At 55.8% G+C, this 25527-nt stretch overlaps 1 protein-coding gene across 1 annotated transcript; it reads right to left on the reverse strand.

Annotated features, from left to right (window-relative positions):
* ARHGEF10L (Rho guanine nucleotide exchange factor 10 like) lies at nucleotides 1-24830 on the reverse strand. The gene is made up of 27 exons (XM_082776959.1): nucleotides 24777-24830; nucleotides 18095-18179; nucleotides 17685-17870; nucleotides 17549-17576; nucleotides 16451-16539; nucleotides 16221-16304; nucleotides 15799-15968; nucleotides 14218-14326; nucleotides 12475-12581; nucleotides 12212-12289; nucleotides 11961-12140; nucleotides 11653-11769; nucleotides 11469-11561; nucleotides 11017-11190; nucleotides 10112-10257; nucleotides 9384-9568; nucleotides 9165-9280; nucleotides 8827-8954; nucleotides 8650-8750; nucleotides 7630-7751; nucleotides 7274-7360; nucleotides 6948-7177; nucleotides 6614-6768; nucleotides 4708-4853; nucleotides 2376-2550; nucleotides 967-1089; nucleotides 1-878 (listed from the first exon to the last, which is right to left on the reverse strand). The coding sequence occupies exons 1-27, from the start codon at nucleotides 24783-24785 to the stop codon at nucleotides 391-393; spliced, it is 3711 nt and encodes a 1236-aa protein (XP_082633085.1). The 5' UTR covers nucleotides 24786-24830; the 3' UTR covers nucleotides 1-390.
* Nucleotides 24831-25527: the final 697 nt, after the last annotated feature.

Here is a 25527-nt window from a genome sequence, read left to right on the forward strand (position 1 = left end):
TTCACACCTCTGCTTTATTTCTGCATCTCCAAGTGCCCCAATATATACAGATTCCTTCTTTATACAGGTAATAATATACACCGTATTTATATATATTTATATATATTAACACGCATACACACAGATGCCTTCGGCCAGAGCCCAGCACAATCCCAGCGCCTCCAAAGCCTGCAGGGAGGTCGCCATTTCCCAAGTTTAAAAACTCCCCTCTCCCATTGCACAAAGCTGGTTTGGGGGACAAAAAAGAGTCCATTTTTAAGTTTTTCCTTTTTTTTTTTTCTGTTTCTCCTTAAAAAAAATAAACGGGGGTTCCATACCCGGGGTGCAACCACCCCCCGGCAGCTTTATGGGTGGTTTTGAGGTAGGTGCCGGGCGGGGGTCCCCAGGGGGCTATAGCATCAGCGGGACCTGCCAGATGAGCAGGGTGCTGTCAGCCTCGCCGCCCCGGCGCTGCGGCTCGGCGCTGAAGTTGCGGTACCCCCTGCCCCCCGAAATGATGGCGACAGAGGAGATCTCCTTGCGGGGAGCGTCACGGGCACAGGGCCGGCTCCGCACCCAGACGTCGGGGTCGTCGGCCATCTCGTAGATGGAGCCGTCCTCCTCCGTGTGCTCCGGGGTGCCGCTGGTCCCCACCGGAGCATCCCGCACGGACAGGAGCTGCCCGGGGAGGTGGGCAGTGGAGCGCAGGCGATATTGCAGCAAAATCCCTTTTTTCCTCATTTCCCGTGGCGGGGGGCCATCCAGCTCCGGGGTTTTCTCTTCCTCACCCTCCTCTTCCTCCTGGTTGCCCTTCAGCACGTCGGGGGCCAGGGTGCTAAGTGCCACTGCCAAAAACTCCACGGGGCCGCCGTGCCCGTTGAGAGACACCATGCCTTTTCCTGAAAAACAGAGGAATTTGGCTAAAGAAGAGCCCAAACGGCTGCATGCATCACCTTGCTGAGCGGGGGAGTTTTTGAGGGTGCTCACCAGTGATTTTAGGGATGCCCTCCAGCCGGGGCACGGGCAGCAGCACAATGATGCCCTGGTCGGTGCCAACCCACAGCAAGCCCTGGCAGATGAGCAGGCTGGTGACACGGACGTGTTTTTGTCCTGAAGAAAGGGGAAAAAAAAAAAAAAAAGGGGTGAGCAAGGGCTGAGCAACAGCAGCATCCCACTGCAAAGTGGACAACCCTCCCCCAGACACACACACCCCAGAGTTTTACATGGGGGACACACACCAGAGCCCCCCTCAGAACCGAGCACCACCCTTGTGTGAAGACCTCCGTGCAGGGAAAATGCTGAAAATACCAATAAATAAAAAACAGAAGGACGAGGAGCGAAAAGAAGCGAGGCTTCTAATGGCAAATGAATATTTTATTGCAGAGACTTAGCGCTGCGGCGTCAGACTCAGCAAAGCAATATATCTGCAGAGATGCAACTCCAGTTCTCTGCGAGAACTTTATTAATGACCTGTCTAGTTAAAAAGGATGAGGGAGCGCGAGTTCAAAAACGCATTAATACCGAACGCTCACTCGCCCAGGAAGAAAAGGAAGTGATAAATATTTTAACATGCCCTAAAAAAAAAAAAGAAAGAGTGACTTACACGAGTATTGCGTTTATAACTAATTACACAATTACGACGTTCTGTAGCTGGAACAAGGGGGAGGCAACCTTGCAAGCTCAGGGCTGAGCCTCGTCCTTTCCTCGGCACATCGGGGCAGCTGAGAGCCAAACGGGCAGACACAGAGGGGAGACTGTGCTGGAGGGTAAGTGGGGGGGAAAAGGGGAGCGTGGGGCTGCAGTGTGCATGCACGAGGGGGTACAGGGGTGCAGAGGTGCATGGCTGCACGCACAGGAGTGCAGATGGGTTCAAGGATGAGATGCAAGGATGCATACAGTGGTGCAAAGATGGGGTTCACGGAGGCACGCATGGGTGCAGGGATGGGGTGTGGATGCACACACAATAATGGGGTGGGTGCATGAGTGCAAACACTGGATGCATGGATGAAGGGAAGGGGTTCCATCTGCCCAACATTCAGCCTACTCAGACCTGTCCAAGCCCATTCCAAAGCTTTTGTAGCCTAAAAATTACTCTTGCAGCCTAAGAACACCCTCCTTCTGCAAAATGTTAGCATTTTGCTTGGGAGTTCTCAAGATATTCTTTCTGCCACCTGCTAAAAATGCCCTGGAGCTTCAGGGCGATGCCCCCAGCTCCATCTCTGCAGCTTATAAAGGGAGAGCCAAGCTCCAGGGCAAAGCTCCAAACTTTACACCACGAGCTAGATAAATCCCTTGCAGCACAATCCCTCTGCAAATCAACACGGCCGCGAGCAAAGCAAAACCATCTTAGGGGGTGGGCACCCCGGTTCTCCCATTAATCGGGATTGAGAGCCCACCTGGGAGGACGAAGGTGGTCCTGGTGGCGATGTTGATCTCCTGCAGGTGCTCCAGCGTCTCGGTGTGGAAGAGGCGGATGGAGGAGCCCAAGGAGAAAGCCATCCAGACGCCGCTGCCCGCCTTGATCATGTGCGTCACGCTGGCCTCTGCGTCCGGGTGGGCCTCGAAGGTTTGCTGCCAACAGACAGCAAAGATGAAAAAAATAGAGAAGGAATCTCAATAGAAGTCGTTTGCTCCCTGAATCGCTGCAGGACCGGGCTCTCTAGCAGCTGCTTTTAGGGCTGCTAACCCTCAGAGGTGGGAAAGGAGAGACCTGGAGGTGCCAGCCCTCCCCACCAGCTCTGATTTTTGCAGAGCACACCAAAAGCAGCGCCTCACCAGCCTCCTCTTGGTTCTTTAGGGAGGTAACACAGCCTTTCCCAACCCTCCAGGTTTTATTTCTTCTTTAAAAGGCTTATTTGCTGGAGTAGATGCACCAGCCAAGCTCGTGCCAAGGTGGGACAAGAACTTTTGCTTCCCTCCTGCCCCCAAAACCAGCAAGCAAAGGCTCAGCCCCTGCACAAGAGCTGTTTGGGGACCGTTGTTGTACAACAACTTCTAGACAAAGGGAAGAGAAAACAAAATATCCGCTGCTTTGGTATAAAAGCTGATTCTTCAAAGGTCAGAGGTGGAGAGCAACCTTCTCAGCTCTGCTGCATCTCCCGTCTCTGCTTTCAGATGGGAAAAAAACAGAGCTGAAAACCTCAACTTGACCTTTTCGCCGTGCTGCCCCATCCCTTCCTGCTCCCGATATGCTCCAACACATCTAAAATCCTCATCAACACCTTGTTTACCTATTTTGTCAGCTCTCCCTCCTGCAGCAAGCCCCTGCAAGGAGCCCCAGCTCACAAACCCCCGAATATCGCACTGCAAACGCTTCCAGCAGCACTGGATTTATGTACCCAGAAACATCTTTATGAAATGAACTCTCTGAAAATCCCCCAAGCAGCAGGCAAGGCATAAAAACCGGTATTAGCATTGAAGGCAGGTTGGGAACAGCTCGAGCCTGCAAACACGGGATGTTCCAGAGCAAAGCAGACTTTGGAGCATGACGATGCTGGTGAAAGGAGAGGTTTGGAGGTTAAAATCGAATCCTGCTGGGAGCAGGAGGAGAGCGGCTGTTTCGTGGCATGTACCGTGCACGCGTCCTCGGGCAGTGATTTGCTGTTTAATTGCAACCCCGAGGTCTTGCTGCAATGCAGCTCCTGCTTTCCACGTCGCAGCAACGAGCCCAAATCACACCGGGGCAGTGAGCACGATGCAGGCTGAAATCACCTCCACGCACACACTCCAACTTCACTTCTTATGGGTTTGAATTTCTGAATATTTTTTTTTTTTAAAGGAAAGGAGCAGCTATTGATCCCTCCCTGGAGAGCACCCGCGTAGTGCAATCTCCCCACAAGCTCGCACAGAACGGAGGCGGACAGAGATTATTAGGTTATCTCCCCCTCACTCCCAGCCAGTGTGGGATTTATTCCCCGGTGGTTTATCCCCAAGCTGCCAGCCCCATTCACACAGACCCCAGAGCCCGTTACGCAGCTCTCCAAACTCTATTTATGGGTTGGGGGTTTGCAGAGCTGCTGTTATAGAGGACGGGGAGGTGCAAGCTCCCGGTGGGAATCAAAGCTGATTTGGGCTGCCACCCCCTGCTTGCACACTAACATCAGCACTGAGCCCCCAGGGGTGGGACCCCCTCCCCAGCCCCTTGTAACGCCCTGTTTTGATGCCCCCCCTGCATTGCCAATTCACACTGCATCACCCAGGATGTGCCCCCTCCCTTTTTCCCCCTGCGCTCCCCCCACGCTTTTCTTCTGCGAGAATTCCCAGCCGGCTCCTGTCATAAATAAGATCGGAGACAGAAAACTAATACAGCCCTCCGATGCATTATTCATCCCTGGCACTGCTGGTGGGATGGATTTACGACAGCTAATACATGCAAACTAAGTTTGGACACTAAATGAGAAAATTAAAGGTGGGATAAAGTGTTTTTTTTATTTCCCCCCCCCCCCCTTTTTTTTTTTTAAGTGACTATTCAGCATTCCCTGCTTATGCAGCTGTGGGAGAGGTTTCAGCAACACTGCTGGTGCCTCGTGGAAGGAACAAGACTCCTGTGACCCACCGAGGGACCAAAAGGCATTGCAAGGCAGCAATAAAAACTGTTTGGGCATCGAACATACACCCCTGGTGCTAGACACGCACCCTTTTGTACCCAACCCACCAAGAGTTCCCAAAATCCACCCCCACATCCCCCCACCAAGGTGCTGGCAGTGCTCAGTGCCCCCCCCACCATACCTGAGTGCGGAGGTTGGAGGCGTTGAGGACGGTGACCTGGTTGGCACAGCTGGCCCAGACGGTCTCATCCAGTGTCAGGAGGGCTCGCACGGGGCCAGTGCCCACGGTCAGGCAGGTGGGACGCTCAGCCAGGTCCCACAGCCCCCCTAGGGCAGAGCAGAGAGGCCGGGAGAGGGTGAGAGGAAGCTTAGCCATAGGGGAAGCAAAAACAACTTAAAAAAAAAAAAAAAGCATCTTTTCATGCATCTAGTGGCTTAAATCCAATCAGGGCACGGGCACGCACAAGCAGGTGCCAGCACAAGGTATCCCTGCCACCCACAGATGTCACCTTTGGGTGCTGGGGTCACCTCTTGCCCCCCACGCAGCCCCAGGTGCCCCCAACACCTCGATGCCACCAGCAGGGAGATGGACAAGGGCCACATGAGCAGCACCCAAGGCCGGGGCACACAGCCACCCCTCCCCACCACGCTGTCTTCTTCCCCCCACACTTTGCAAGAAGAATTAAGGACAGAGCAGAGCAGAGGAACACCCATGGGCAGCCACCAACCCCAGTATCCACCCTGAGCCCTTCTGCAGCACCCCTGTGCCAATGGCTCAGCAGCTGCAAGCGTCTGGGTTTAACAGCCTGACAGTGCCACTGCTGCACAGCCACCTGCAGCGAATGCTCAGGAACGACAAGAGCACCCAATCCTTGCTGGAAAAGCCCAAATTAATCTTTTGTTTTATTTATTTATTTTTTTTTTTAGCTGTTAATGTGCTACTGCTCGTCTGGGTCGAAGCGGAGTGTCTGTGAAAGACATCCGAGCAGGGTTTCCATGAATTCACCACCTCCAGCAGGCTGGACGGCTGCAGTGGATAAATGCTCTCACTTTCAAGCAGGCATCCTACTTCCGTGGCAATTTCAAAAAACAACAAAACTTCACGATCTGAGAGATTAAAGAGCCCCAGGGTGCTCAGAGTTCTGCTCTCGTCAGCATCGCAACCGAGCCGTTGTTCAGCCCGAGCACATCTTGGTGCTCGCAGCTCCACGTAAAACCAAGCTATTTCAGGAAAGCTTTTTTTCTAACAAAGCCGTGCAGCAGGTGTGCCACCACGTGCGAATTTGCAAAAGGTAGGGATAAGATTTTAAAAAAACCCTGCTAGCAGCTTGCTGCCTTCCACATGCATTTGGGCAATCAAGGGGAAATTAAAGCCACGCCGTTAATTTGCCAGCCTGCTTGCTAGGGTTGTAAAGGGGGTGCACAGCACCCAAAAATGCAATACAAGCAGCTTTGGTGCTTCTCCCTGCAGGTTATCTGAGCAAACTGGAGCTTTTGCCCCGGACGGGGCCTGGGCAGCGTTTCTGAGGCTCTTTCCCACCCTCTAGCGACGAAGCAGAGAAAAAACAGCTGGGAAAAGCCTCCGAGGAGCAAGGCTCTGAGCAAGCTGCACCAGGGCTGCAACACCTGGCACAGCTGGAGCCAGCGACAATAAAACCCAAATCAATCCAATAAAGCAGAGGGCTCAGGCACATCATCCCCCTGAGGGGACTGGCTCTCTTTATAGCACCAAAAAGGTGATTTTTTTCCCAATACAAACAGCTCCAAGGGGTCCTTGTGCACCCAGGAAGGATCCAGCAGTCCCCAGGTGCTGCCACCCTCCAAGCAAACTCTTTCATGCTGCATCAGCCCTTTGCCACTGGGACCTTTCACTGCACATTTCCCTCAAACCAAACCCCACTGATCCTGGCAAAACAAAATAATGTCATCCCACCACCACCACACGCACCCCAGGGTTGCAAGGCAGGGGATGAAACAGCAAAGGAAAAACATAAAATGGTGCTTCTATCACTGTTTTAGCAGCCAGCCCACCTAAGGTGCCCCGCTCTCTGTTTTGGGGCCAAAACCATGCATGGGGGTGCCCTCACCGTTGTTCCTGGGGTACGCAGCCACGGTGCCATCCTGCAGCCCCGCAAACAGGTACTCAGAGCTGTGCTTCAGGCACAGGACAGGCTGCATGCCCGGGCTCTTGCAGGTCAGCAAGCACTGTGTCCCCGTGTCCACGCTGCCATACACTGCGATGCTAGTGGGAAAAGGGGAGATGCGAGAGCAGGATGAGGACCAGGGAGTAACAGTCCTCATTGCCTTAAAATTTCAGTGCAAAGCTCTTTGCAGCAATTGCACACGGAGGAGGGCTGCAAGAGCAGCGCATGCGCACAAGTGCACGCACCCCTGCCCGTGCCTTCCCTCCAGGGTGCTCACCTGCCGTCCTGCAGTCCCAAGCAAACAGTGGGGTGCAGGGCTGTAGGGGGCTGCTCGGTGCCTGCCCGGGTCTCCTCAGACCCCGTTGTGTCCCCTTCAGTCGCCTCGGGGATGTACTCCATGCACAGCACCGGCGAGGCCACTGGGAAGGACTTGACCGTCCGCGGCACCGAGCGATTGAGGGAGAAGATCTCCACCTGCCCCCCTGCGCCTTCCTGGCCACCCCCAACCTGCAGGGACCACAAAACCGTTTTTAGCTTTTCCTCTGATGGGTTCCTGAGGAAACCTGGTGTTTTTCACCCCATTTTGGGGCTCGTTTTGCTCACCCAGAGGTAGCCCTGCGGCAGCGAGGTGCTGATGGCAGAGAAGCCCAGTAGCGAGGACTGCACGGGGTTGTGCACCGCGGCGCCAAGCTGCAGGAGACACACACATTTATCCCAGCTCATGCACAGTACACAGCACATGCCCCAAAATCAGGGCCCAGCCCAAACCCAGCTGGCATTCCTTATTTTTCACCCCCCAACCAGGATGGATTGCACCCATTTCTGCCCTTGCAAGCAGCTCAGCCATCCCCTCCCAACCAGCCCCCCGTGGGATTTCAGGCTGTATCCTCCCTGCACATGGAGGTGAAGGGGAAGGAGCAAATTCAGGTGTTGGAGGGGAGGTTGGACATCACCTTTACCTGCAAATCGAGGGCCTTGGAGGAGAAGGCGGACATGTGGCAGGAGAGGATGGGGCACCAGAAAGGAGCTTTGCTCTTCTTGTCTTCGTCGGGACAGAGCCAGCCTGGCTGGTTCTCCTCCCCTGGGGGGGAGCAGAGTAGTTCGAGGATGGCCAGGACACCCCCAGCTCCCTCGCAAAATGAGCAAGCCTGGGTGCAGCAGGGGAAGCCACATCACCCACCCCAGCACCAGCTTTTGGGATGCATTAAACACCCCATGCCCAGCACAGCCTCACATTCCCAACCCCAAGCCACCACCATCTGCAGGGGGCTGGGGGCACACCCCAATTCCTTCTCCAAACTCTTGCACCTCACTGCAGTGCACAGCCAAGCAACTGCATTGAGCAGAGGCAAAAAAGCCCCCCCCCCCCAAACACTATATATGTAAGGGAGGAAAAAGAAACCACTAATGTGTTTCTTCACATTAGGCTTTAATGCGTTTTCATTTCTAACTTGCAGATACAGGATTATGCCCCAGGCATCCCAGATTAAAAACAACACAAACTGTTAAAAACAAGAGAATCAAAAATCATTTGAAATCGTATTTGAGTGCTTAGATCCCCCCTGGGCTGGAATGATTTTTTTTTCTTCCATTAAACTTTTTTTTTTCCTGCAGTGGCTCATGGAGTTAAAAAGGAATAGAGACACAGACGTGTCAGGACGAAGGGCTCCCCCCTTGTTTATTTGTGCCATTTCATGGAAAAACAGGGCAACGTCAGCACCAGCACAAGGCCAAGCTGAGATCCATCAACAAGCATCCCAGAGATGCCACCCCAGAGCGTCATAACACAAAGCATTTTGAGGGAGAAACACCATTCCCATCATTTCCCACTTCCAGCCAGCATGCAAACCAGCTGAAAACTTCTCCCACCACCTTGGTCCAACACTTTCCCTCCTACCAGTCCCCCACCAGGACTCAAACCCCTCTCTGCTCCCAGATTTTGCTTTCAGAAGCAAGAGCCACCCCAGCCATTTACTCACGCAGCCCAATCTTGGCCAAGTGCAGACGGTTCACCCAGGAGATCTTGCTCAGGGGGCTGGGAGTGATGAAGACCACCATGACACTGATGGGGCGGCCAGACCTGGGTGGGGGGGAGAAGAAATCAGTCAGTGGGTTGTCTTCAGCCTCCTCCCCTACCTGAGCATTTGGGAACCCACTTGTCCGGCTTGCCAGGCAGCAGGAGACGGAGGCGGCACTTGTTGGCAGAGTGGATCTCCTCTTCCTTCACCTTCATCATCCTCTGCAGAGCCAGGCACCAGTCCTGGGCCACCGTCATGTTCAGGTTCTGGGGGAAGTGAGAATTCAGGGAAGCACCTCCACGGAGCCTCGGTCCCCATATTTTAGCCACAGGGAGGCTGTGGAGCTCAGAACAGGGTGACGGGACCCATGGGGTTAGCAGAGTGTCCCGACAGCCCCCCTGCAGCTCCCCAAGACACAGCATGTGGGAGCTTGTGCCTAAATGTGAAGTTTTGCCCCCAGTTTGGCATTTAGGTACCTGGTAGGTGCCGTGCAACGTGCTGATGAGAAGGGTGATCTGCTCCACCACCGCCAGGTCCTTCTGCAGGTCCTGCAGCTCCTGGAACAGCCGTGGCGGCCCCAGGTAGACTTTATCTTGGTGGGGGGGAGGTGGAAAAGGAAGAAACAGGGGATCATGAGCAGCAGTCCCTGCTCCCCATCCCACCCAGGCTGTGCAGAGGCAGGGTTGGGTGCTCACTGTGCGAGGCCGGCCCGGTGGGCGCGTGCTTCTTGGCGCCGGCGTTGTGGATGACCACGTTGTCCTTGTCATAGGCACCGCTCTCCTGCCCCACCTCCACCACCTGCACCTGCGGGAGGGCCGTGCTCCACTTCACCACGTATTTGGGGCCCAGGGGCACCAGGCTGCTAATTTCCAGCTGGCCTCTGCCAAGGGAGGAGGCAAAAAGCAAGTAAATCGGCAGCTGGTGCTGCTCGTCCTGCAAACCCCACCGCTTCCCCTTGCAAAAAGCAGGTGCCAACCTCTGTTTGCAACCCCACAGCATGCACCAGGTCATGCTTGCACCCCCAAACGTGGGGCACGCAAACACAAACCACACTCAGCGCCTACCTTGGATTCACCGGCCTGGATTGGGGGGAAATGTTAATAAAAAAGCATCACTGGGAGCCCAGAGAGAGCTTCCTTCCCCCCTTTTGCAGCATCAACGTCTGAGCCACAAGGTCCCCAAACCCCCAGGAGCTCCCCACAGCATCACGGCACGGATGCTTTGCCCAAGGCTTTCGGGACAATTGGGACAAAGCAGCCCCAAACTTGGGCTCGCTCCTTTAAAACAAGAAGCAATTTTGGGGGTAAAAGCTAGCAGAACCCACTAAGCCCAAAACTGAGGTGGGGAAGGGGACAGGTGCTGGGGGGTGACCGCACCAGCACTCTGCAGAGTGATTTTGGGGCGCGGGGCGGCCGGCACGTACTTGAAGTTGATGTTGGCACAGACCAGCATGTCGTTGAGGAGGAAAACCTTGCGCTCCTTGGACTTGATGAGCTGCCCCCGGTCACCGTACACCGTCTCCGTCAGCGTCTCGCAGAGCAGGAGCTGCCGCTGCCCCGAGCTCAGCAGCTGCAGAGGGGATGGAGCGGGCAGGGGGCTCAGCCCTGGGGGTCCTGCCCGCATCCCGCCCCCCCCAGTTTTTGGGGGGCTTTGTGCTCGTGTGAGGGTTTTCCCTTCACAACTGGGACTTGCTCCTCTAAATCAGGAAGCAGTTTTGGCAGTCGCTGCTCCCAGCTCCTCAGAAACAGCCGTGCAAAGTGCTCCAACTCTGCACAGCGCAGCCCCTTTGCACCACAGATTTGCACCCTGCATTTCACACCACCGAGAGCAAAGAGCCCTAAAAGGATCAACGCAGCCCTTTTGCAGCCCCTTCTGAGTCCCTTTATCCTCTGTCCCCAAGTCCTAGCCACAGGGACAGGCTGTGGAGGCCACCACGTGCTTGCAGCACAGCCCAGGATGTGTTGCAATAGCTTCACGCATGGTTTTCCACCAGGGGTTGCAAAATCAAGCAGATGGATGGAGGGGAGGAGGCGACAGAAGAAAAAAGCGGCGTGCCCTGGCTCACCCCCCTCCAGCCTTCTCCTGGAGGGCTGGTGCCGTAGGGTGGGGGTGGAAGGGAATTTCCAAACGGCAGGCTTTTATTTTTGCTTTTGCTACGGGACAGTGTTTCAGGGAAGACGGGAGCTTGGCTTCTCCAAAACCCCCTCCCGGGAGCCCCAGCACCGCAGCACTTCTGCAAACACCAGCCAGAGGGGACGGATGGAAACCCAGCCCCAAAGCCGCCTGTCAGCAGGGGAGGAGGAGGAGCGGCGAGGCCGAAGGACAAACCTTGTTGAGGCTGCTACGGTCACTGATGCTCTTGCAGAGCTGCTGGATTTCAGCCACCTGGTCAGCCACACGCTTCTGCTCGTTGAGCTTCTCCGCCAGCGTCTCCAGCTCTGTGAGCGCCAGCTGAAGGGACAGGCGGTCCGCGTGGCCCTTGGGGGTGTTCTTCAGCATGTCCTGGGGGGAGAAAAACATCACCGGGGTGACACCAGCCCCATCGGGCTGTGAATGGGGATGCTATGGCTTGCATCACCAGCAAAATCAAGAGTTTGGAGGAAAAGCCTCCCAGCATCCCACCTTGGGAAGGGGGAAAAGTGCCCAAAGCCCCACAAGCAGACTGCCAGCCCCAAAAAGGAATCAAATGCCTGTTGTTAACCCCTTTCCTGCAGCAGCCAGGCTGCCAAAGTGGGGTGCAAAGCGGGTGCCCCATGGGCACAGGCTCCCCTCACCCATACCTGCAGGAGCAGGATGAACTGGGGGAACCTCTGGATGGGCTTCACCATCAGCCCGTAGAGCGTCACCCGGTCCGCGCTGGCCATCTGCCGCTTCTGTGCGGGGGGAAAAAAGCAATAAAAAGGGGAGTTTTCACCCCAAACGGTGACCAGCAGCCCCGTGTGCCCACACTCAGGACCCGCTGACCTTGAGGAAGTCGAGGAAGGCAGGTTTGGTGAGACAAGCCTTCTTGATGAGGGACATGGCAGTGGTGAAGTTGTTGACGTAGTCGCTGTACACGTCCAGCACCATCGACTTGGAGAACTTGGCACGGGGGGAAAGGGCAGGATAAGTGTCATCAGGCCCCCCAAAATCAGGCTGTGGGGGCTCATGTCGTTTTGGGGCAATATTGGGGTACCCTGTGGTGGGGCTGTGTCACTCGGTTCCTCCAGCCCCTGCCACTGCTGGGAAAGGGCTGGGGGAGGCTGGGCAGCAGCACCCGACCGCCCTCCTACCGAGGCCACGAAGAGGTCCCCGATCTTCTCCGCCGAGTCCCACTCGGCCACGCGGGAGGCGAGGGCGATCTGGAACATGGAGTGGCACTGCAGGATCTCCTTCAGGCGGAAAAACACCACCTGGCACTTCCTGGCGCTCAGCACCTTGGGCTCCATCTCCATCAGCGGGTTCCTGTAATCCTGCAAGCGACGGCAGCGGGTCAGCATCCCGCAGCCCTGCGCCCCCCACCCCCAAAACCAGGGTCCCCCACCTGCAGGATGCGCTTCAGGGAGTCCACGTAGCTGCGCTCGCTCTGCACGATGGAGCCCAGGATGTGTCGCCGCACCACCTGAAAGGCACGCAAATAACTGATGGGGGGCGAGAACCCCCATGCAGAAGTGCCCCCCCCCCCCACCCGCCCTGCTGCTGACACGGCGTCGCTGCTTTCTGCCGACTCAGCCCTTTGTTATTTTGGGTTGCTCAAAGGGGAAGGGGAAGCCAAGTGCTCACCCCGAACCCCAAAGACGCACCCACCTGCTGGGGGCTGAGCCCCGCGGGCATGGGGCCGAGCTCTGGTGGTGGGTGCTTCATGTCCGAGACGGTGACCTCCAAGAAGCCCGTGTCCTCCTCTTCTGAGTCCCCTGCGAGGAAAAGCAACCCACAAAAACACCAAAAAAATATATATTTTACTTTTTTGATGCTCCAGGGGCTCCGCTTGGGTTCGCAGCTGCAAGTGGAGCTGGAAGCCGGCATCGCCTGTCCCCAAGCCCCGCCGCTGTCACCGGACACCAGCATGAGTCAGGCCCTGCAAGCCAGAAAGGAGCCAGGGCCCCGGGGGGGGAGCACAAACCCTGCCCAAAAAGCGACCCGGCTTGAGGAACCCCCCCACGTCCTTGCTCCAAGAGGGGGAGCGAGCAGGGAGGAGCGGAAAAAAACAGCAGCTGAAAGCAGCATGGCAGAGAAAACGGGGGCACGTGAGCTCCCCAGAGCCCAAGCAGGCCTTACCCGAGGCCGAAGCAGTTGAGGAAGAGGAGGGCGAGCGGGCCATGGGGTCGTGGGGCAGGGACAGCTCCTTCCTCCACATGGCGCCGGCCTCATGCCCCGCTCCAGCCGCCCCGGCCCCGCCGCCCCGCTCCCATCCCCGCTGCGTATAAATAACCAGAGGGGAGGGTGCTGCAGGCCGGGTGACCTTTTTCCTTCCCTAATTTTGGCAGGGAGGATCCCAGCGCCTCGCTGCCGGCTCTGCGGGGGCTGCCCAAGCTCTCTTGCTGCTGCCCCCCTGCCAGGAAGACGGCGCTGCTCCGCGCCGTGGGGATGGGATGCTCGGAGCATCTTTTTCTCCAGGTTCCCACCCCAATTCACACACAGATCCACACGGGGCCATGCAGCGAGGCCAGGGCACACACGGCAGATCCCCGGGGGGGCCTGGCAGAGCCAGGGGGACCTCCTGGCAGGATCCTACCTCGCCCGCGATGCTCCAGGAAGCCCCTCGAGATGCTGGGGGCAGGCGGCAGCTTTTCCACCTCCGCCGCCCTCCTCCTACGCTCCCCATCCCCTATGGGGCAGCCAAAGGGTTATGGGCACTGAGCTGGGGCTGGGGTTTGCTCCAGGACCCCCCCCACCACCACACACACACACGATTGCATTTTCACCCCTTGTCTAGAAAACGGCGCTGCTCCCCTCATCCCAGGGCAGAGCAGGGAACAAGCAGCAGCCAAAACAAAGCAGAGACATGGAAACACCTTCAGGAAAGGATGAGCACACAGGGAAAGGATCTCCGCACTTCAGAGGGTTTGCCCCTCAAACCTGACCCTGGAGTTTTGTAGGATTGAGCAAGAAAAAAAAAAAAAAATAAAAATAAAAAAAAAAATCGCAAAGCACCCCAAAAATCAGTTCTGCCCAAATTCATCATTTCCTAAACTGTTCCAAAGCTCCTGGCACTGATCCTGTATGGAGAGCCTGCCCGCTCGCTGTCCCACTGGGAACACCCATGGGTGCTGGCCTGGTGTCCCCCCCTCCACCCCGCTCCCAGAGAGGTGGAGGAGGGACTTTGGGTGCTTTGGGAAGGGCGAGGAGGGAGCTGAACAGACTGAGCTGGGAATGCAACGGGGAAAATACATTTAAAAGCATAAAATGGAAAAAAAAAAAAAATAGAACAGAGAAGCTAGAAGCCATATGGAGTCAAGACGAAAAACATGGATTTTTATATGCTTTCCAAAAGGGCTTTTTTGGTTCTCAAAGGCAACAAAGGGGGCTCCCTGCTGGCAGCCTGCTCACCTGGTGCTTCTTTACGGTGCAGGAAGGTCACCTTCCTCATGACCGCGATCTTGGTCTTCTCCAGCCCGTCCTTGGTGCCGCTTTTGGCCGCTTTCATCAGCTGGGTCATCTGGGCAGGGGGCGAGAGGGGCCAGGGCGCTCGAGATCGCACAGCACTGCATCCCTCTGCCCCATCCCCTCAGGGACACTGCCCTCCCCCAGTCCTCTATCCACAGAAAACCAGCCCCGGTCAAACAGGGAGGATGAGGAAGAGGAGGGAAGGGAGGAAGCTGAGCACCAAAGGGGTCGGCTCCTGCACCTCTGTCCCCTCCATGGGGACGCGGTCGCATGCCATCAGCTTGCAAGCAGGCGCAGGCAAAGCGTGAGCATGCAGTGAAAGCAGAGAGGAGGGAGGGGAGAGGGGCACGAGCGCATCCAGCCCACTGCAGCGGGGTTTGGTGTGCACCCGTGCAAGAGGAAAAAGGGGCGTTTGCCCTTCACACCTGAAACTGCAACGTTTTTAGTGCAGGTTGCTAAAATCCCAGTGCAAACTGGCCGTAAACTACCAACCTGAGTGGTTTGGGGCAGGGAAAGGCTTTGCAATAAGATTCTACATCTGCAGGGAGCTCCACTCCCTTTAACCTCCTTCCCGACCCCGTATCGGGGAAAACCTTCTCAGATCCATCTAGGGTGCCCGAACCTCGCTTTGTCCAAATGCCCCTTAAAAAATAAAAATAAAAACCCAAAAAGCAGATGGTTTGGGCAGATCGGGGACGGGGAGCTGCTCTACGCAGGCACCAGTAACCGTCGCAGGGGATGCAGGTGAGATGGGGAAAGTGACAAGGAATGGAGATGTCCCCATGTCCCCATGCCCACGAGACACGCAGGAGGCAGCTCGCAGCGCAGCACTGTTTCTCTGCTGGTGGGCAAAAGGGGCTGGATCGAGCCCGGGTGCATTCACATCCCTACGGAAGGGCTTCTTCTCCCTCCCCCCAGGAAATTTAAGGGATGACAGGAAAGGACCGAGGAGGGACAGTACCTTCCAATCGTACTTCTGCTTCAGCTCCTGCATGTCTCTCCCCCCAACTCTTAAAGCCAGGATGTCTCTCTTAGTCCTGGCGTATCTCTCCTTTAGTCTATTCAGGTCTGGAGAAAGCTGAGCCCCAAGCAAACCAGGCGGGAGGAGAAGCCAGAGGATGCGAGAGAGGGCAGAGAAGAGAGATTCAGGTAAGCAGCCAAAACAAGAGGAGAAACCACCCCAAAGCAGCACGGCGCGGGGAAACGTGCTCCCAAAATCCAGCTTGGTCTGAGCGGGAAAGGGCAGCAAGCACAGGAAAGGCAGGGAGCGGCAGCCACATGCCGAGATGCAACAGATGGGGGGAAAAAAGGGAAGGAAAAGAGTAAATAGAGAAAAAAAAAAAAAAAAATCCAAGAGCAGCTCATGAGGCTGTGCTGGTTTCGTATTGCTTGAGAGCACGGGGCAGCCCCTGACCTTTAGGCGAGATATATCCAGGAAACCCATGAAAAAAAAAAAAGAAAAAGAAAAAGAAAAAAAAGAAGTGAGTTGCAAGCTAACAAGGCAGAGGGAATCGCCAGCGTTACCTTGGGCTGGAAGGACGCCCGCTGCTTGGCCGGCTCAGCCTCTGGCTTGCTCTCCTCGCCCGAGTCCTCGCTGTAGCTCTCGAACTCGCTGGAGCTCCAGCCCAAATCCTCGCCCGCCCGCGGCCCCTCGCCTCGCTGCACGTCCTCGTAGATCAGGCTGCGCTCTGCCCCTGGGACGTTTAGGTAAAATGTCGCTCTTTTCCCTCCCCAGGGATCCCAGAAGATCAGGGTTTTGCAAACCCAGCACCCTCCCCAGTCCTGGATGTTTTCCTGCTGTATTGCCCCTTGGCAGCCTCTTCTGGAGGGGCAGAATGGGGACGTTGCTCGTGATGCTCCCCTCCCGGTGCCTCAGTTTGCCTGGCTGTGAAATGGGTTCACGCCCCCCACAAAATGATGACCCCAGGAGGGAGGGCTGCCCCTACCGTCTTGGTCAGCATCAAGGTTTTCACAGGGGACGTCGTCGTAAATCACATCGTCCTCCACCGCCGGGAACTCGAAGCGCTCGCCTTGGGGGGGAAGCAAGAAAACAGACCCGTGTCAGGACCCCAAAAATCATGCCAGGACCACAAAAATCATTCCCTGTTCCCAAGGCCAGGCTGGGTTTTTCAGCTCAGGCTGTGCTTTTCCCCTCTCCCCACGTGTTTTAACCCACCTCGGTGGCTGCTTTTGCTCTTCCAAGTCTGGGTGCCGATGTCAGGGGGGGCCCCACCAGCCTCCCCATTGCTCACCCCCGCCGGCAGCCTGCAGGGAGGGCGAAAGAACCATCAGAGAGCACCCTGGGGTGCCAAAGCCCCCAGGGCTGGATGCATACAAACCCCAAACCCCATCACCCCCCAGCGTATGGGGCTCACACCCCTTTTGGGGGCACAGCAGCGAAATAAAACCCCTGCCTTGCCCGGGATGCAAACCCAGCTGCAGCCCACGGAGGAAGTTTCGCGCCGCCAGAAAAGCGGACGCGTTAAAAAGTCAAGGTCGATGCCTCCGGCTTTCCGGCAGCAGAAATGTGAGCTGCGAAATCAGGGGGTGGGATGCAAGCGCGGGGGCTCTGCGCACCTCCGGAGCAGCAGGATGAGCTCGTTCGTTAAATGCAACCCCAACGCAAATTAAAACAAAACCAAAAAAAAAAAAAAAAAAAAAGGTAAGAAGAGAAAAATTCAAAAAGCCGTGCTCGGCAGCAGTGCTGGTGGCTGCTCGTGCTCTTTTGCTCGCCTCCAGATGCTTGCAAAGCCCCAGCAGGGAGCTTGCAGCCTCAAAGCCACCGGTTGCTATTAATACTGACCCTACGGAGAGCATGGCTGCACGTGGGTCTGGCCCTGCAGGGGACTCTGCACATCTGCTGCTTTGCTGTCGCCCTCCAGGGCTTGGGGACCAAATTTTTAGGGTTACAGTGGCTTAAGTTAGTCCAGGCAACCCACACAGGCAGGATGCACAAGTCCCCAAAATGGCTTTTTTGAATCTTGGCTCTGCAAAGGCACGGGGAAGACTCACCAGGAAGGCTGGATGCGGGGTCCCCACCCCTGTGGGGGCTGCCCCTTTGCCCCTGCATTCTCTGGGGGGGGACACGTACAAACCCCCAGGGTCTGCTTGCTTCAGGCCCTGACCCCACGCATCCAGCCCTTTTTGCAAGCTGTGAGCAGTGGGAATAAAACATGGAAAACGAGGCACAGCACAAGACTGGGACATGCTAAAGAGAGGGTGATCCCCTCCAAAGTTGCATTTTCTCCCCAGACCACCCCAAAACCCCACTTACCCTTCCTGGGTCTCTAGCACCAGCCCCTCTGCAAAGGGAAAAAACAGAGAAATGGGGTCGGTGCCCGAGCTTGCAGCACGGCGCAGGCTCGGCCACCCAAAGGGGACACTTTGGGGACACGGGGGGGGGGGCTCACCAATGCTGGAGCTGGTGGCACGGTGCCTGCGGGGGGGTGCTTGAAGGACCGCACCCCTGCTCGGCTCGGCCTCGGCTGCCGAGTCTTCGTCGTCGTCCTCGTCGCTGTCCTCAAAGTCAAAGGCTTCGCCCAGGTCCTCCTCGCCGTGGGGCAGCGCGCCGGGGGCCTCTGGGGCGAGGCGGTCACCTGTGAGCAGGAACCCCATCGGCCGGTGTCACCCCAGCACGGATTTGCCCCAGAGAGCAGAGAGGGATGCGGGGTATGGCAGAGAGCATCGCCACCCAAAAACCCCTGCAGTAGCCCCTGGTGGTACTACGAGGCTCTGATGGGGAATTGGGTGATGTCCCCCCTTCCTGCACAGGGCTGGCTTTCCTCCCCCCAAAAAACCCAGCTCCGGCTGGTGACAGTACCTACTGCGGGGCATGGGGGCAGCTCAGACGAAGCCATGGCACAGGGGGTCCGGACGCTCTGCCTGGGCCCGTCCCCGAGCCTTTCCTGCGGGAAGGAAGCAGAGATGGGATCAGAGGGGGGGAGCAGCCCCACAGGTCCCCCCTGGACAGGGGGCAGCGTGGAGAGACCCCCAGGCACCCCACGGGGGGACGAATCCTGCTCTGGCTGCTGCAGAACCTTCTCACAAGGAAAGAAACACCAGTCCTGGGTGTAAACGCACGCTGCCACATCCACCCCGTGCCCAGCGACCTTGCAGGGCCAAATCCATCCCTGCCAGCTCCGAGCATCCAGCCGAAGGGGCTCAGCCGTGCTCAGAGGCTGGAAAGCACCAAGCGTCCTCCCTGCGATCGATGGCCCACCCGCTCCGGTAACGCGAGACGCCCAGCACGGCGCCCTGAAAGGTCACCAAGAGGAAGAGGAAGGACGGAGCAGAGACCCCTGAGCCCGAGGGGTGATGCACGGGAGAGAAATCGCAGCAGGGCAAGCCCAGGGAGCTGCAAAGAGCAAAACGGTCCCAAGCATCTGCCAGATGCCACCACCCCGCCCTGAAGAGCTGACCCCAACTCACCACGTGAAACCATTTCCCCCCCACCTGGACCCTCATCTCCCACAGGAGTGAGAATCAGGGGATGCACAGACCCTAAACAATCCCAAAAAAAGGATCTGTTTCTTCCCCCCATGCCCCAAAACCCTGAGAGCTGCAGCACAGGGGGGCCTGCAGCAAGCCCCCCAGCCCCAAGGACACACACACATGGGTGCACGTTCCTATAGGTGTTCCTATAGGTGTTCCTACAGCTCTCCTGCTCCTCTCCAGCCCCCCAAGGGAGGTGACAGCACAGCCATGGGGAGGAGAGGAGGAGGAGGGAGGAATGAGGAAGGTCAGAGCAGACCAACCTTCCCAAGGCTCCCCCGCCACAGGAAAAGGAAGGAAATATCAAGGGACTCTTTTTCCTCCTCTTCTGACCTCAACCATTGATTATTTGGTGTTTTAGCCTGGGAAACAGGCTAGGCTAACACCCACGCCACCAGAGTGAGAAAAACACTGCGAACTTGCCCAGGGTCTTGCACCCCGGTATTGATGTTCACTGCCCAAATTCCCATTTAACCTGCAGAACAAGCTCCAAGCCCCCTGCAGCCAGCAGCAGCAATTCCCCCACGCGGGCACAGCCTCCTCGCAGCCTCGGGGTTGCACAAGGACAGACGGCGTCTTGCAAAGGGCTTGGAAGAACAGCCCTGCGCTGCTGCAACCCCCCCAAAACACCGAGCTGACACACATCTGGCCTTTTCCCAGCACACACACAAAAAAAAAAATAAAAAATCCTCTTTTCCTCACTGACCTGAGCTCTCCAAGCAACCACCACAGTGCTGTAAATATCCTCTTCTACCCACTTTTGCAAGCAGCCCGATGCCTGCATAAACACGCTGGGGTGATTTATTTGGAGGGAGGACCCAGGGACACTTTCTCCTCCTTGAACTCTTTTTCTGGCCCTCGGAACAGAAAGCGCTTTGCAGCCAAGGCGTGTTTGCAGGCTGCTCTCATGTCACCTAATCTGCTTCCCATTAGCGTTTGCTAGCGGCTGCAGGAGCAGACGACTCTCCTGCCTCCCCCCCTTTTGCAAGCTCACCTTGTCCCGCGGGAAGCTCCAGGCTCGGCCCTATGGATGAGCTGCCAGCTGAGCCAGAAACCTGCCACAAACCAGCAGCCCGCTGGGGGACCCGACACAGAAGACACTTCCACAGCGATGCTCCCCCAAAACGCAAAGGATTAAAAACCACCTGAGCACAAGGGAAAGCCGAGAGGGGAGATGCTGATGCCCCAGGACCCTGGGTGCTTGCTGCCTCTGCCCGGCACGCCAGCGGCTTTTGGCTTTTAGGGAGGAGAACAGCAACACTCTGCACAGCCGAGGCAGCAGTCAAAGCCAGCTCGGCCCCGATTTTATCCCACTGGCGCTGCAGGATAAGGTCACTTACCATTTTGATAGTTGACATAAGCTCCTATCTGCCCGATTTGTCCCAGGGCTGGTTATTTTCCCATCTGCAAGCGTGCCTGCTGTGGGGGAGAGTTAACAGGCGAACGCCTGCTCTCCAACCCAGCCGGCCCCGAGCTTTAATTGAGCCTTGATAAAATGAAATTAAGGCATCGCTGTGCACAGCAAAAAATGAAAACGGGGGCAGGAACATCCTGCTGGCAAAATGCATCCACATGGGTAGGGCAGGAGGGGAAGGCTGCCCTGCCAGGGAACGCACCCTGGAGCAGGATGGGGATGCTGGCGAATCCTGAGACAACCCTTGGAAAGGCTGAGTTAAACGCCACACCGTCTCCCTCCCAACTGGGGAAAATAAACAGAGATGGATATAAATAAAGTCCCTGCAGCCAGAAAAGCAGGGCCACCTGCTAAAGCCAGCCCGAGCCGGCCGCAGCATCCTTCTCCCGGGGGGCTGGCACCTATTCTGCTCCATCACATTATTTTTAGCCCCCGCGGCGGAGCGACAGGGCCCAGCTGCCAGTGCAGCTGCCAGCCTGGGGACACGGCAGGCTCCCGGCCCCAGAGCCCCCCCCCCAGCCCCACTGCCCCCCTTCTCAAGGGCAGGGGGGGCAAAAAAGGGGGTTAAAGCCTCCCAGAGTGCTGCGTCCTGCAGTAAGTGCCAGCACGAGCGGCTCGGCGCATGGTTTTGCTTCAAGGTGAAGTGAAGCAGAAGCGGCAGTGAAAGTTAGGAAAAAAAAAAAAAAAAAAAACACAACAGCAAATTTCCACTTTTCCAGCCCAAAGTTGAGAAATGCACAAAAGCAGCTGGGATTCAACCAGGGAATCCCTCTGGCTCCTCTCCACAGCCCCACTGCATCAATCCCACCTTACAAACAGCCCCAGCGCAGCACTACCTGCAATGGCATCGACAAAAGGGTGGCCAGATCCAGACCCGGAGACCCCAAATGTGGCTCCTGAAAGCAGGCAGTGGAGCAGATATCCATCCGGGGAAGCAGGCGGTGCTCCAGCTCCGGCCCATAAATCACCCATAAATTAGGCACAGCAAGAAATAAGAATCCACTGCTGTTTCCTCCGCCTCGCTATTGCTTCCTCCCTGCGTCCCACTGCCACCTCGGGGCTGGCTTTTGTCACCCCAGCTCTCCTCTGGGTGGTTTTCCACCCCCAAAAACATGCGCAAGCCAGCAACTTGGGTTATTTGCATGGAGAGTTTCGCAGGGTTGATCTTTCACCCAATCCACTTGGAAAGCATTAATGATATAGTAGCAGGGGTGAAATAAGGGTTGCATGAAGTTTTTTTAAGCCCTAACTGGGTCCATGCAGTGCATTCCAGGGCTGCGTGCTGAATTTCCCAGCTTTCCAAGGAAAGAAATGCAGAGGTTTTAAGGCATTGGGTGGAAAGATGGGCCCCAAAAAAGAAAAGTTATCCTGCGTCTTCAGAAGTGCCCAAATCTGGGGTTTTGGGGCCAACAATCCAGCAGCACTTGGTGGAGGTGGCCAGAAGGGGAAGATGAGTAAACATTGGGAATGAAATGAGGAAGAAAGTGGAGTTTTCTCCCCCCAAAAGGGCTTCCAGCCCCAAAATTCAGCCAAATGACAATTCAAAATCCAAGGATATTTTGCCATTTGTTATCAGCTGGCCTCTGCCACAAGCCATCAGTTTATGGTGGAAAAGTTCCTCCTGAGCGAGGTGGTTCCATCTTTCGTTTTGGAACAGGGTTTTTTGGGCAAACATCCCTGCTGCTGTCCTCTTCCAGATAAAGCCCAAAGACCTGGCACTGAACTGCTGCTGCTTTCCTTTTAATTTTGCTTTTCAACATCACTGATGAACCGGAAAATCCGCTCCTCATCCAGCCTGCGCCATGAGAAGTGCAAATGGAAAACAAAAATCAGAAAAAATCAAAATTATGTCCCTTATAAAGCCATTTTGTGGCTTTTTGGCAGGCACATAGTTAGCCCATGCATCCTTCGGAGTCGGTTTGGCATTTTGGGGTCTGTCTATGTCTAATGCCGAGGCAAAGAAAGGCCATGGGAAAAAAAACAGCGCCTTGGGTCTGGCTGTGACCTGCAGCGGGAAGGCGCAGGCATTTCACAAAAGAGCCTGTTCTGCAAAGATTTCTTGCAAACAGCTTCAAAAAGCAGCAAGGCAGCCTTAGTTTGCACTGACCCTATGCCTATCTCAGCTCTATCGCTTCGCAAAGCAGCCCAGCTCATCACCATGGAACTGCCCTGGGAAGGGACTCGGAGAGCAGAATCAGAAATAACAAATGAGCAGATTTTTTTTTTCCCCGCTTCCCAGGAATGTTTCCAGCTTGAAAGCCACAACAGCTCTGAACTTTGCCTCCACGCAAAGTTTGAACCAAAACTTCTCACCACTGTCGCAAACAGCCTCCCTTCCCGCCATGGGCTGCTGCTGCTTCCCCTTATTTTGCCTGAAAAGTGCCCAAAATCAGTGTTGGAGGGTGACGTTGATGTACTTGAGATCACCCTCTCCAATTTTCTTAGTCTGTCCCCTGCAGACCTGTTATGCCAAGACCTATTCAAGCACACCATAAGATGCTTTTTCTGCACTGTGAGTGCATTTTTCTACTTTTTTTTTTTTGCCTGCTTCCCCTGATTTTTTGGGGAAAATCCTGCCCTTCACAACCAACCAGCCACTAAAACACACTTTATACGTAACAAAGACCAAATGGAGACAAAAAAAAAAAAAAAAAACAACACATTGCAGGGACTTCACCCCTTTGCAAACCTCACATCCCCACAGCACACACCCTTCTCTCCCAATGCAATCAGTGTCCAAACCCTTCCCAAAAAAAAAAATCACAAAAAGGAGGAAAGTGCGATTAGCACCAAGCACGACATGTCGTGTTTGCTATTCCCAGCAAGCCACGCACCAAAATCATCAAGGAATATTTTCTGTATGTGTCGGGGGTTAAGGAAAAGTCCTCCTTGCTGCTAAAAATGACACAAGCAGTTTCAAGGCTGCCAAGAAAAAAAAAAAATAAATAAATAAATACACAACAGTTTGGGGCATTTTCTTCCAAATCTGCTCACAGGGACACAGCAGAAAATAAAAATAAATAAATAAATAAACATGTTTGCGTGGGTGCAAATCCTGCAGTTGGATTACGCCACCAAAGCACAGCAACATCCAACTTTTCCCCCATGCAAGGGGTGCCCCGGGTCGGTGCTCAGCACCCCAAAGCTTCGTTTTTTCATGAGGAAACAGCAGGGGAATCACAGGAAGGTTTGCAACCTTTGCACAGTTTGCAAACGGAGCAGAAGTCAGGGAGGAAAATAAACTGGAATGGGTGCGGGAACAGCCTTGTACACCAGCAACAACACGCCGATGCTCACCACCCTCCTCCTCCTCCCATCCCCAGCCTGAATTCCGATATTTATAAGTAATAACAGCAATAACAGGCGCTTTTCTTTCATATCTATCTGCAAAGCCCTGACTGCCGGCCAGAGCAGGGAGGAAAACAGACCACCTCCTCCCCATGGAAGGGGCCATCTTGACCCTATAAACACAAACCCAGGCAAATATATCGGCGCCCACGTAGAGAGACGTGGGCTGCGGAGGTGGGAGGCGAGGAGGGAAGGGGAGAGGGTCGCTGCTGACCTGGGAAGGCCGCGTCTCCTCCGGCTTTGTGTCCGCATCAGCCGAGCAGGGCCCCGGCAGGGGCGGCGCGGGAGCAGCAGCCTGGTGGCGGTGGGACTAATCCTGCCCGCGCCCACCCACGCCATGCAGCGGGGTCCCCATCCCCGGGCTGGGGGCTCCCAGCAGGTCCCTGCCTCTCGGCCGGGGCCAAATCCTGGCCGCAGTGGGGCTCGCACCAGCTGGGAGCGGCAGCAGGCAGCAAGGGATGCCGGGATTTGGGCAGCATCCCCCCCCTGCTCTTTTCCCAGAGCAGCACTGATTTACACCCCCAGTGCTCCCAGTCCTAATAAATGCGTCCCCACACACTCACACACACTCATGCCCCCCAGCAGGATCTGGCCCCCTCCTTGCCTTTTGACCCCCTGCACGCAGGATCGCTTAACCCTCTCGCTGCTGACAGCACCGCTCGTGTAAAACAGAGCCTGGGTGGCAGAGGGGCATCTCAGGGGGGGCTTCCCAAATTTCTGAGTGTGAAGGGTTTTCTCCTGGAATTTTCTATCCCAGAGCCACAGGATGCAGGTGGCAACCCCGAAACACAGCCGCTGTCCTGCCAGGGAAGATGTGCCCTGTTCCTGCTTTGGGGGGATTTTCCCCACCAAAGCTGCAAATTTGCAGCCCCATCCCTGTTCCCGTTCCGAGGGCACCCACTCATGCCTGGCACCAATTTCAGCCCCAGCAGAGGGCTGGGAGGAGACAGCTGCTTCCCTCCCAGCCTCAAAGAAGCCATGGGCACCCCTCCTGGGTTTAGGAGGGTCAGCGATGCCTCCTGAAGGAGGGACCCCAAGCAAAACGCTACAAAGTCACTCTGCAAACCCAGCACCAAAACCCACTCACAGCAAAAATAAATAAGTAAATAATTAAAAAATATATAAAATCCCTCCCTCCCCATAAAGCACCACACAGGCAAAACCTAGCAAGTTAGAGAAGCGCAAAGACCACTCCATACATGCATGCCTTTAAACACAACATCCTCGCTACGAACTGCACCAGCCTCACCTGTCTCATCGGTGTTCAGGGCCACATTTTCCCCACTCTGCAGGAAGCTTCTCCCACTGTCACACCCCAGCTGCTGCCACCTCGCCCTGCTGCAGAACGCCCCTTTGCAAACAAACCCAGCAGCTGCAAGGCCAATCCCAGCCCCAACCGGATGAACAAGCCTGACAAAAAAAATAAATAAATAAAAAAGAAAATCCCCAGTGCCCTTGGGATGACTTGGGAGCTGCATCACAGCTGCCAAAAACACCTTTTTGTGCAGATAATGGCATCACTGTTTGCTGCCCGCCAGGTATTTGTGCCCACAGAGGTGCCAAATCCTGCTGGAAAGGCCCCACTGCAGGGGGGAACAAGGCCCCACGGGAGCATCAGTGCCCCCAGCAGCGCGGCAGAGAGGACTTTGTCCCCGGTGTCACGATGTCTGGATAAAAGCCAGAGCATCCAATCATGGGAACTGACTTTTTTCGGGCCTTCCCAGCCACAGAAGGTAAGGGTTGGTTGAAAACAGTGCTGCTACACGGGTCCAGAGCTCCATCTGCCACCTCCGAAACTTCACAGCAAGGACTCAAAGTCTTTCCGCCAAACCCAACATCTACCGCACCCCCAAAAAGAGCTCTGCAAAGACAGAACGGCTGAAGTGCCCCCCAAACACCCACCCTCTGCAGGCTGCTTGCGTTTCTTTACACCAGCCAAGCAAAAGTGCATGTACCTACCAAATGGGAGGCACGGTCAGCACCAAAGAGAGGGGTCCTGG

The sequence above is a fragment of the Aythya marila genome (genome assembly GCF_965140915.1).
Source record: "Aythya marila genome assembly, chromosome: 21".
Taxonomy (NCBI): Eukaryota; Metazoa; Chordata; class Aves; order Anseriformes; family Anatidae; genus Aythya; species Aythya marila.